At 60.9% G+C, this 12864-nt stretch overlaps 1 protein-coding gene across 1 annotated transcript in view; it reads right to left on the bottom strand.

The window, feature by feature from the left end:
* The window catches only part of LOC112533535 (collagen alpha-1(XI) chain-like), a gene marked incomplete at its 3' end in the record, with an annotated part of 58908 nt that overhangs the window by 33462 nt on the left and 12582 nt on the right, over positions 1–12864 (bottom strand). Inside the window, exons 2-4 of the mRNA XM_040656642.1 lie at positions 7919–8068; positions 4858–5107; positions 493–664 (exon numbers count right to left, since the gene is read on the bottom strand). Coding sequence (XP_040512576.1) covers positions 493–664; positions 4858–5107; positions 7919–8068 — 572 coding nt within the window. The remainder of the gene's footprint in view (positions 1–492; positions 665–4857; positions 5108–7918; positions 8069–12864) is intronic.

The raw sequence follows: 12864 nt of genomic DNA, 5'->3' as shown, positions 1-12864 counted from the left end.
CCCCACAGATCCCCCACAGCGCCCCACAGCGCCCCACAGATCCCCCATAGAGCCCCATAGCGCCCCACAGATCCCCCATAGAGCCCCCATAGCGCCCCATAGCGCCCCACAGATCCCCCACAGCGCCCCACAGATCCCCCATAGCGCCCCATAGCGCCCCACACATCCCCCACAGCGCCCCATAGATCCCCCATAGATCCCATACAGCGCCCCACAGATCCCCCACAAAGACCCACAGATCCCCCATAGCGCCCTATAGCGCCCCATAGAGACCCAGAGAGACCCATAGAACCCCCCCCACCCCATAACCCCCCAGCCCCATAGATCTCCCCCCCCCAGCCCCATACAACCCCCCCAGCACCACAGATCTCCCCCCCCCCCAGCCCCGTAGATCCCCCCCCCTCCCCCCAAGCCCCATAGATCTCTCCCCCCCCCAGCCCCATACAACCCCCCCAGCCCCATAGATCCCCCCCCCCTCCCCCAGCCCCATACCTTAAATCCGCCCCCATGGGGTTTCCCGATGCTGATGACCCCCCGGGTTTGGGGTCGGCCGAGGAGGTGGAGGAGGAGATGTGGGGCGGCGATGGGGCGCGACCCCATAGGGCTGCAGTCCAACTGCACGGACAGCACAGAGCCACGCAGGGCCACCACCAGCGAGTGCCAGCTGGGGGTCACACGGGGGTCACGGGGTCACGGGGGGGGTCACGGGGTCATGGGGTCATCAGGGGGTCACGGGGTCACGGGGTCATGGGGTTATGGGGTCATGGAGGGGTCACGGGGTCATGGAGGGGCTATGGGGTCGTGGAGGGGTCACGGGGTCATGGGGTCATGGAGGAGCTATGGGGTCGTGGAGGGGTCATGGGGTCATGGGGGGGTCACGGGGTCACGGGGGGGTCAAGGGGTCACGGGGGGGTCAAGGGGTCATGGGGTCACGAGGGGGTCACGGGGTCATGGGGTCATGGAGGGGTGACGGGGTCACAGCAGGGTCACGGGAGGCCATGGGGTCACAGAGGGGGGTCATGGGGTCACGGGGGGGTCACGGGGTCACGAGGTCATGAGGGGTTACGGGGTCATGGGGTCATCATGGGGTCATCAGGGGGTCATGGGGTCATGGGGTCATGGAGGGGCTATGGGGTCACGGGGGGGTCATGGGGTCACATGGGGGTCACGGGGGCACGGGGGGGTCACGGGGTCACGGGGGGGTCACGGGGTCACAAGGGGGTCATCAGGGGGTCATCAGGGGGTCATGGGGTCATGGAGGGGCTATGGGGTCATGGGAGGTCACGGGGTCATGAGGGGTTATGGGGTCATGGGGTCATCAGGGGGTCATCAGGGGGTCATGGGGTCACGGGGGGTCATGGGGTCATGGGGGGGTCACAGGGTAATGGGGTCATGGAGGGGCTATGGGGTCACGGGGGGGTCTTGGGGTCACACGGGGGTCACGGGGGCACGGGGGGTCACGGGGTCACGTGGGGGGTCATGGGGTCATCAGGGGGTCATGGGGTCACGGGGTCATGGAGGGGTCACGGGGTTATGGGGTCATGGGGTCATGGAGGGGCTATGGGGTCACGGGGGGTCATGGGGTCACGGGGGGTCACGGGGTCATGGGGGGTCACGGGGTCACGAGGGGTCACGGGGTCATGGAGGGGTCACGGGGTTATGGGGTCATGGGGTCATGGGGGGGCTATGGGGTCACGGGGGGGTCATGGGGTCACACGGGGGTCACGGGGACACGGGGGGTCACGGGGTCATGGAGGGGTCACGGGGTTATGGGGTCATGGGGTCATGGGGGGGCTATGGGGTCACGGGGGGGTCATGGGGTCACACGGGGGTCACGGGGACACGGGGGGTCACGGGGTCACGTGGGGGGTCATGGGGTCAGCAGGGGGTCATGGGGTCATCAGGGGGTCATGGAGGGGTCACGGGGTTATGGGGTCATGGGGTCATGGAGGGGCTATGGGGTCACGGGGGGTCATGGGGTCACGGGGGGTCACGGGGTCATGGGGGGTCACGGGGTCACGAGGGGTCATGGGGTCATGGAGGGGTCACAGGGTTATGGGGTCATGGAGGGGCTATGGGGTCCCGGGGGGTCATGGGGTCACGGTGGGGTCATGGGGTCATGGGGGGGCATGGGGTCATGGAGGGGTCACAGGGTTATGGGGTCATGGAGGGGCTATGGGGTCACAGGGGGTCACGGGGTCACGGGGGGTCATGGGGTCACAGGGGGGTCACGGGGGGGTCAGGGGGTCACAGGGGGTCATGGGAGGTCATGGGGCCATGGAGGGATCACGGGGTCATGGGAGGTCATGGGGTCATGTGCTATGGGGCTCTATGGGTCCCTATGGGTCTCCATGGAGCACTATGGGCCTCTATGGATTGCTATGGGTCGCTATGGGGCTCTATAGGGCGCTATGGGGCTCTATGGGGCGCTATGAGTCCATATGGGTCCCTATGGGACTCTATGGGTCTCTATGGGTCCCTCTGGGTCTCTATGGGTCCCTATGGGTCGCTATGGGGCTCTATGGGACTCTATGGGGTGCTGTGGGTCCCTATGTGTCTCTATGGGGCACTATGGGTCGCTATGGGTCTCTATGGATCCCTACGTCTCCCTATGGGTCTCTATGGGTCCCTATGGGTCTCTATGGGTCTCTATGGGGCGCTATGGGTCTCTATGGGTCCCTATGTGTCTCTATGGATCCCTATGTCTCCCTATGGGTTGCTATGGGTCGCTATGGGGCACTATGGGGCCCATCCCATACCGTCCATCGGCGATGCGGACGTTGCTGAAGTGCACGCGGTGCTGCGCTATGGGGCGCTGTGGGGCGCTATGGGTACCTATGGGTCCCTATGGGGCGCTATGGATCCCTATGGGTCTCTATGGGTCACTATGGGTCCCTATGGGGCGATATGGGGCTCAGTAGGGCTCTATGGGACTCTATGGGTCTCTATGGGTCTCTATGGATCCCTATGGGTCTCTATGGGTCTCTATGGGGCGCTATGGGGCGCTATGGGGCGCTATGGGTCTCTATGGGTCTCTATGGGTCTCTATGTGTAACTATGGATCCCCATGGATCCCTATGGGGCGCTATGGGGCGCTATGGGGCCCATCCCATACCGTCCATCGGCGATGCGGACGTTGCTGAAGTGCACGCGGTGCTGCGCTATGGGGCGCTATGGGTCCCTATGTGTCTCTATGGGTCTCTATGGGACTCTATGGATCCCTATGGGTCTCTATGTGTAACTATGGGGCACTATGGGGCACTATGGGGCGCTATGGGGCCCATCCCATACCGTCCATCGGCGATGCGGACGTTGCTGAAGTGCACGCGGTGCTGCGCTATGGGGCGCTATGGGGCTCTATGGGTCCCTATGGGTCTCTATGGGACACTATGGGTCTCTATGGACCCCTATGTCTCCCTATGGGGTGCTATGGATCCCTATGGGTTTCTATGGGTCGCTATGGGTCCCTATGGGTCACTATGGGTCCCTATGGGGCGATATGGGGCTCAGTAGGGCTCTATGGAACTCTATGGGTCTCTATGGGTCTCTATGGATCCCTATGAGTCTCTATGGGTCTCTATGGGACTCTATGGGGCGCTATGGTTCTGTATGGATCCCTATGGGTCCCTATGGGTCTCTATGGGTCTCTATGGGGCGCTATGGGTCTCTATGGGGCGCTACGGGACGCTACGGGTCGCTATGGGGCGCTATGGGGCTCTATGGGTCTCTATGGGTCCCTATGTGTCTCTATGGATCCCTACGGGTCCCTATGGGGCGCTATGGGGCGCTATGGGGCGATGCGGACGTTGCTGAAGTGCACGCGGTGCTGCGCTATGGGGCGCTATGGGTCCCTATGGGTCCCTATGGGGCACTATGGGGCTCAGTAGGGCTCTATGGGACTCTATGGGTCTCTATGGGTCTCTATGGGTCTCTATGGGGCTCTATGGATCCCTATGGGTCTCTATGGGTCTCTATAGGTCTCTATGGGGCGCTATGGGTCCCCATGTGTCTCTATGGGTCCCTATGGGGCTCTATGGGTCTCTATGGGTCTCTATGTGTCTCTATGGATCCCCATGGGTCCCTATGGGTCGCTATGGGTTGCTATGGGGCGCTATGGGGCGCTATGGGGCCCATCCCATACCGTCCATCGGCGATGCGGACGTTGCTGAAGTGCACGCGGTGCTGCGCTATGGGGCGCTATGGGGCTCTATGTGTCCCTATGGGTCCCTATGGGGCACTATGTGTCCCTACGTGTCCCTATGGGGCGCTATGGATCCCTATAGGTCTCTATGGGTCCCTATGGGTCACTATGGGTCCCTATGGAGCGCTATGGGGCTCAATAGGGCTCTATGGGACTCTATGTGTCTCTATGGTTCTCTATGGATCCCTATGGGTCTCTATGGGTCTCTATGGGGCGCTATGGGACGCTACAGGTCGCTATGGGGCTCTATGGGTCTCTATGGATCTCTATGGATCCCCATGGATCCCTATGGGTCTCTATGGGTCCCTATGGGTTCCTATGGATCCCTATGGGTCTCTATGGCTCCCTATGGGTCACTATGGGTCCCTATGGGTCCCTATGGGGCTCTATGGGTCTCTATGGGTCCCTATGGATCTCTCTGGATCCCTATGGGTCTCTATGGGTCCCTATGTGTCTCTATGGATCCCTATGGGTCTCTATGGGTCTCTATGAGGCGCTATGGGGCGCTATGGGTCTCTATGGGGCGCTATGGGACGCTACAGGTCGCTATGGGGCTCTATGGGTCCCTATGGGTCTCTATGGGTCCCTATGTGTTTCTATGGATCCCTATGGGTCGCTATGGGGCGCTATGGGGCGCTATGGGGCCCATCCCATACCGTCCATCGGCGATGCGTACGTTGCTGAAGTGCACGCGGTGCTGCGCTATGGGGCGGCCGTCCCCATCGCCGTCCCCGTCGCCGTCCCCGTTGCCGTCGTCCGCCCCATAGAAGAGGGTGAGCGATGTGGGGCCGACGCGGACCCCAAAGTGCCGCCCCACAGCGCCGTCCCGGACGGACAGCAGCGGAACCACAGCGCCCGAATCCAAACGGAGCAGCGCCGACAGCGCCAACCCCGAATGCAGCGGCCCTATGGGGCACAGTGGGGCAGCGCCGCCCCATAGATCCCGTAAGAACAGCCCCATACGGCCCATAACCACAGCCCTGCCCCATAGATCCCATAACTACAGCCCCACACATCCCATAAGCACAGCCCCATATGGCCCATAAGCACAGCCCCACACATCCCATAAGCACAGCCCCATAGATCCCATAAGAACAGCCCCATATATCCCATAAGCACAGCCCCATAGATCCCATAAGCACAGCCCCATACGGCCCATAAGCACAGCCCTGCCCCATAGATCCCATAAGAACAGCCCCATATGGCCCAGAAGCACAGCCCTGCCCCATAAATCCCATAAGCACAGCCCCATAGATCCCATAAGCGCAGCCCTGCCCCATAGATCCCATAAGCACAGCCCCATATGGCCCATAACCACAGCCCTGCCCCATAGATCCCATAACTACAGCCCCATAGATCCCATAAGCGCAGCCCCATATGGCCCATAATAACAGCCCCATAAATCCCATAAGAACAGCCCCATATATCCCATAAGCACAGCCCCATAGATCCCATAACTACAGCCCTGCCCCATAGATCCCATAAGCACAGCCTTGCCCCATAGATCCCATAAGCAGAGCCCCATATGGCCCATAACCACAGCCCTGCCCCATAGATCCCATAAGAACAGCCCCATATGGCCCAGAAGCACAGCCCTGCCCCATAAATCCCATAAGCACAGCCCCATAGATCCCATAAGCGCAGCCCTGCCCCATAGATCCCATAAGCACAGCCCCATATGGCCCATAACCACAGCCCTGCCCCATAGATCCCATAACTACAGCCCCATAGATCCCATAAGCGCAGCCCCATATGGCCCATAATAACAGCCCCATAAATCCCATAAGAACAGCCCCATATATCCCATAAGCACAGCCCCATAGATCCCATAAGCGCAGCCCTGCCCCATAGATCCCATAAGCAGAGCCCCATGTGGCCCATAACCACAGCCCTGCCCCATAGATCCCATAAGCAGAGCCCCATACGGCCCATAAGCACAGCCCTGCCCCATAGATCCCATAAGAACAGCCCCACACATCCCATAAGCACAGCCCCATAGATCCCATAAGAACAGCCCCATATGGCCCATAACCACAGCCGCATACATCCCATAATAACAGCCCCATAGATCCCATAAGCAGAGCCCCATACGGCCCATAACCACAGCCCTGCCCCATAGATCCCATAAGAACAGCCCCATATGGCCCATAACCACAGCTGCATACATCCCATAATAACAGCCCCATAAATCCCCTAACTACAGCCCCATAGATCCCATAAGCACAGCCCCATAGATCCCATAAGCGCAGCCCTGCCCCATAGATCCCATAAGAACAGCCCCATACGGCCCATAACCACAGCCCTGCCCCATAGATCCCATAAGCACAGCCCCATAGACCCCATATCTACAGCCCTGCCCCATAGATCCCATAAGCACAGCCCCATAGATCCCATATATCCCATAGATCCCATAGATCCCATAGATCCCCTTTCACACCCCCATCCCAACCCCATGACCCCATGACCCTTGACCCCGTGACCCTTGACCCCGAGACCCCATCCCCATTGGCACCCCCCTCCCAACCCCATGACCCCGTGACCTTTGCCCCCTGCCCCCGCGACCCCCAACCCCATTGGCACCCCTCTCCCAACCCCGTGACCCCGTGACCCCGTGACCTTTCACCCCTGCCCTCATGACCCCAATCCCATTCACAACCCCATCCCAACCCCGTGACCCCGTGACCCCGTGACCTTTGCCCCCTGCCCCCGTGACCCCCAACCCCATTGGCACCCCCCTCCCGACCCCGTGACCCCGCGACCCCGTGACCCCTGACCCCGTGACCCCAAACCCCACACCCCCAGCCCCACGACCCCATTGGCACCCCCCTCCCGACCCCGTGACCCCGTGACCCCGTGACCTTTGCCCCCTGCCCCCGTGACCCCCAACCCTATTGGCACCCCCCTCCCAACCCCGTGACCCCATGACCCTTGACCCCATGACCCCAAACCCCACACCCCCGTGACCCTCAACCCCATTGGCACCCCTCTCCCAACCCCGTGACCCCGTGACCCCGTGACCTTTGCCCCCTGCCCCCGTGACCCCCAACCCCATTGTCACCCCCCTCCCAACCCCGTGACCCCGTGACCCCGTGACCCCGTGACCTTTGCCCCCTGCCCCCGTGACCCCCAACCCCATTGGCACCCCCCTCCCGACCCCGTGACCCCGTGACCTTTGCCCCCTGCCCCCGTGACCCCCAACCCCATTGGCACCCCCCTCCCAACCCCATGACCCCGTGACCTTTGCCCCCTGCCCCCGCGACCCCCAATCCCATTGGCACCCCTCTCCCAACCCCGTGACCCCGTGACCCCGTGACCTTTGCCCCCTGCCCCCGTGACCCCCAACCCTATTGGCACCCCCCTCCCAACCCCGTGACCCCGTGACCCCGTGACCCCTGACCCCGTGACCCCAAACCCCACACCCCCAGCCCCACGATCCCATTGGCACCCCCCTCCCGACCCCGTGACCCCGTGACCCCGTGACCTTTGCCCCCTGCCCCCACAACCCCCAACCCCATTCACACCCCCCTCCCGACCCCATGACCCTGTGACCCTTGACCTCGTGACCCCCAACCCCATTGGCACCCCCCTCCCGACCCCGTGACCCCGTGACCTTTCACCCCTGCCCTCATGACCCCAATCCCATTCACAACCCCATCCCAACCCCGTGACCCCGTGACCCCGTGACCTTTGCCCCCTGCCCCCCCCGTGACCCCTTACCGTGCAGGATCCGCCGCGTGGGGGCGCTGAGCTTCGCGTGGGGGGCGATGCTGAACGCGTTGGCGCTATGGGGGCAAACGCCGGGGGTCGCCGTCACCCCCAGGGGGCGCTCGGGAGCGCCCACCGCCCGCAGGACGTCCAATGGGGCCGCTGGGGGGCACAGAGGCGGTCACAGAGGGGCGGGGGGGGATCTATGGGGTGATCTATGGGGCTATGGGGTGATCTATGGGGTGTTATGGGGGCTATGGGGGGATATATGGGGGACTATGGGGGGATATAGGGGGCTATGGGGGGATATAGGGGACTATGGGGGGATATAGGGGGCTATGGGAGGTTATGGAGGGATCTATGGGGGGCTATGGGGGGATCTATGGGGGCTATGGGGGGATATAGGGGACTATGGGGGGATCTATGGGGGGCTATGGGGGGATATAGGGGACTATGGGGGGATATGGGGTGATCTATGGGGTGTTATGGGGGCTATGGGGGGATATAGGGGGCTATGGGGGGGCTATGGGGTGATCTATGGGGCGTTATTGGGGGATATATGGGGTGTTATGGGGGCTATGGGGTGATCTATGGGGGGCTATGGGGGGCTACGGGGGGATCTATGGGGGGCTATGGGGTGATATGGGGGGATATAGGGGGCTATGGGTTGATCTATGGGGTGTTATGGGGGGATATAGGGGGCTATGGGGGGATATATGGGGTGGTATGGGGGCTATGGGGTGATCTATGGGGTGTTATGGGGTGTTATGGGGGGATATAAGGGGTTATGAGGGGCTATGGGGGGATATAGGGGGCTATGGGGGGCTATGGGGTGATCTATGGGGGGATATAGGGGGTTATGGGGGGCTATGGGGGGATATAGGGGGCTATGGGGGGATCTATGGGGGCTATGGGGGGCTATGGGGGATATAGGGGACTATGGGGGGATCTATGGGGGGTTATGGGATGATATAGGGGGCTATGGGGGGCTATGGGGTGATCTATGGGATGTTATGGGGGCTATGGGGGGAAATAGGGGGCTATGGGAGGTTATGGAGGGGTCTATGGGGGGCTATGGGGTGATCTATGGGGTGGTATGGGGGGATATAGGGGATTTATGGGGTGTTATGGGGTCTATGGGGGGATCTATGGGGTGATCTATGGGGGGATATAGGGGGCTATGGGAGGATATATGGGCTGTTATGGGGCCCATGGGGTGATCTATGGGGGGATATAGGGGGCTATGGGGGGCTATGGGGGGATCTATGGGGGGATATAGGGGGCTATGGGGGGCTATGGGGTGATATGTGGGGATATAGGGGGCTATGGGGGGGCTATGGGGTGATCTATGGGGCGTTATTGGGGGATATATGGGGTGTTATGGGGGCTATGGGGTGATCTATGGGGGGCTATGGGGTGATATGTGGGGATATAGAGGGTTATGGGGTGATCTATGGGGTGTTATGGGGGGATATATGGGGGGTTATGAGGGGCTATGGGGGACTATGAGGGGATATAGGGGGATCTATGGGGGAATATAGGGGGTTATGGGGGGCTATGGGGTGATCTATGGGGGGATATAGGGGGTTATGGGGGGCTATGGGGGGTTATGGGGTGATATGGGGGGATATAGAAGGCTATGGGGAGCTATGGGGTGATCTATGGGGGGCTATGGGGTGATATGGGGGGATATAGGGGGCTATGGAGTGATCTATGGGGTGATATAGGGGCTATGGGGGGATCTATGGGGTGTTATGGGGGCTATGGGGTGATCTATGGGGGGTTATGGGGTGATATGTGGGGATATAGGGGACTATGGGGGCTATGGGGGGATCTATGGGGTGTTATGGGGGATATAGGGGGCTATGGGGTGATATGGGGGGATATAGAGGGCTATGGGGGGCTATGGGGGGATCTATGGGGGGATATAGGGGGCTATGGGGGGCTATGGGGGGATCTATGGGGGGATATAGGGGGCTATGGGGGGCTATGGGGTGATCTATGGGGGGCTATGGGTTGATATCAGGGGATATAGGGGGCTATGGGGGGATCTATGGGGTGTTATTGGGGGATATAGGGGGCTATGGGGTGATCTATGGGGGGCTATGGGGGGCGACAGGAGGATATAGGGGGCTATGGGGGGATCTATGGGGGAATATAGGGGGTTATGGGGGCTATGGGGTGTTATGGGGGCTATGGGGGGAAATAGGGGGGCTATGGGGTGATCTATGGGGGGATATAGGGAGTTATGGGGGGCTATGGGGGGCTATGGGGGGATATAGGGGGCTATGGGGGGATATATGGGGTGTTATGGGCGGATATAGGGGGGAATATGGGGGGATATGGGGGGATAGAGAGGGCTATGGGGAGCTATGGGGGGATCTATGGGGGGATATAGGGGGTTATGGGGGGATATAGGGGGCTATGGGGTGATATGGGGGGATATAGAGGGCTATGGGGGGCTATGGGGGGATCTATGGGGGGATATAGGGGGCTATGGGGTGATATGGGGGGATATAGGGGACTATGGGGGGATATATGGGGTGTTATGGGGGCTATGGGGGGCTATGGGGTGATCTATGGGGGCTATGGGGTCTGTCCCTCAATGGGGTCACTGTTTGGGGTCCGTCCGTCTGTCCATCCACCCCACAATGGGGTCATTCTTTGGGGTCACTGTTTGGGGTCCGTCTGTCCATACACCCCACAATGGGGTCACTGTTTGGGGTCCGTCCGTCCGCCCCACAATGGGGTCACTGTTTGGGGTCCGTCTGTCCATACACCCCACAATGGGGTCACTGTTTGGGGTCCGTCCGTCCGCCCCACAATGGGGTCACTGTTTGGGGTCCGTCTGTCCATACACCCCACAATGGGGTCACTGTTTGGGGTCCGTCCGTCTGTCCGTCTGTCCCTCAATGGGGCCATTCTTTGGGGTCACTGTTTGGGGTCCGTCTGTCCATACACCCCACAATGGGGTCACTGTTTGGGGTCCGTCCGTCTGTCCGTCCGCCCCACAATGGGGTCACTGTTTGGGGTCCGTCCGCCCCACAATGGGGTCATTCTTTGGGGTCACTGTTTGGGGTCCGTCCGCCCCACAATGGGGTCACTGTTTGGGGTCTGTCCGCCCCACAATGGGGTCATTCTTTGGGGTCACTGTTTGGGGTCCCTCCGTCCGCCCCACAATGGGGTCACTGTTTGGGGTCCGTCTGTCCCACAATGGGGTCATTCTTTGGGGTCACTGTTTGGGGTCCGTCTGTCTGTCCCTCAATGGGGTCACTGTTTGGGGTCCGTCCGTCTGTCCATACACCCCTCAATGGGGTCACTGTTTGGGGTCCGTCCGCCCCACAATGGGGTCATTCTTTGGGGTCACTGTTTGGGGTCCGTCTGTCCATACACCCCACAATGGGGTCACTGTTTGGGGTCCGTCCGTCTGTCCATCCCTCAATGGGGTCATTCTTTGGGGTCACTGTTTGGGGTCCGTCTGTCTGTCTGTCCATCCCTTAATGGGGTCACTGTTTGGGGTCCGTCTGTCCATACACCCCACAATGGGGTCACTGTTTGGGGTCCGTCCGTCTGTCCATCCCTCAATGGGGTCATTCTTTGGGGTCACTGTTTGGGGTCCGTCTGTCTGTCTGTCCATCCCTTAATGGGGTCACTGTTTGGGGTCCGTCTGTCCATACACCCCTCAATGGGGTCACTGTTTGGGGTCCATCCGCCCCACAATGGGGTCATTCTTTGGGGTCACTGTTTGGGGTCCGTCCGTCCGCCCCACAATGGGGTCACTGTTTGGGGTCCGTCCGTCTGTCCCACAATGGGGTCACTGTTTGGGGTCCGTCCGTCTGTCCATACACCCCACAATGGGGTCACTCTTTGCGGTCACTGTTTGGGGTCCGTCTGTCCATACACCCCACAATGGGGTCACTGTTTGGGGTCCGTCCATCCGCACCACAATGGGGTCATTCTTTGGGGTCCGTCTGTCTGTCCCACAATGGGGTCACTGTTTGGGGTCCATCCATCTGTCTGTCCACCCCATAATGGGGTCACTGTTTGGGGTCCGTCCGTCCGTCCCACAATGGGGTCACTGTTTGGGGTCCGTCTGTCCGTCCGCCCCACAATGGGGTCACTCTTTGGGGTCCGTCCGTCCGCCCCACAATGGGGTCACTGTTTGGGGTCCGTCCATCTGTCTGTCCCTCAATGGGGTCACTGTTTGGGGTCCGTCTGTCCCTCAATGGGGTCACTGTTTGGGGTCCGTCCATCTGTCTGTCCCTCAATGGGGTCACTGTTTGGGGTCCGTCTGTCCCTCAATGGGGTCACAGTTTGGGGTCCGTCTGTCTGTCCCTCAATGGGGTCACTGTTTGGGGTCCATCCGCCCCACAATGGGGTCACTGTTTGGGGTCCGTCTGTCCCACCCCATAATGGGGTCACTGTTTGGGGTCCGTCCGTTTGTCCCACAATGGGGTCACTGTTTGGGGTCCATCTGTCTGTCCGTCCGTCCCACAATGGGGTCACTGTTTGGGGTCCGTCCGCCCCTCAATAGGGCCATTCTTTGGGGTCGGTGGGTCCGTCCGCCCCATTGGCTGCCCTCCCAGCCCCACACAGAGGCGCCGTTCTTTGGCGGACGGACGGACGGAAATCCCATTAAGTATTATGGGATGGAGAACGGAAACGGGGGGGGGGGGGGAGGGGGAGGAGAGGGGATCTATGGGGGCACTGTTAGGGGGCACTGCTGTGGGGTCTGTGGGGCACAGCTATGGGGTCTATAGGGGATCTATGGGGGATCTATGGGGCACAACTATGGGGTCTATAGGGGACCTATGGGGGCACTGTTAGGGGGCACTGCTGTGGGGTCTGTGGGGGATCTATGGGGCACAGCTATGGGGCACAGCTATGGGGCACAGCTACGGGGTCTATAGGGGATCTATGGGGGATCTAAGGGGGATCTATGGGGCACAGCTATGGGG

This window comes from Gallus gallus, assembly GCF_016699485.2.
Source record: "Gallus gallus isolate bGalGal1 chromosome 16 unlocalized genomic scaffold, bGalGal1.mat.broiler.GRCg7b 16_unloc1, whole genome shotgun sequence".
NCBI lineage: Eukaryota > Metazoa > Chordata > Aves > Galliformes > Phasianidae > Gallus > Gallus gallus.
This window is presented reverse-complemented; position numbering and strand designations above follow the sequence as displayed.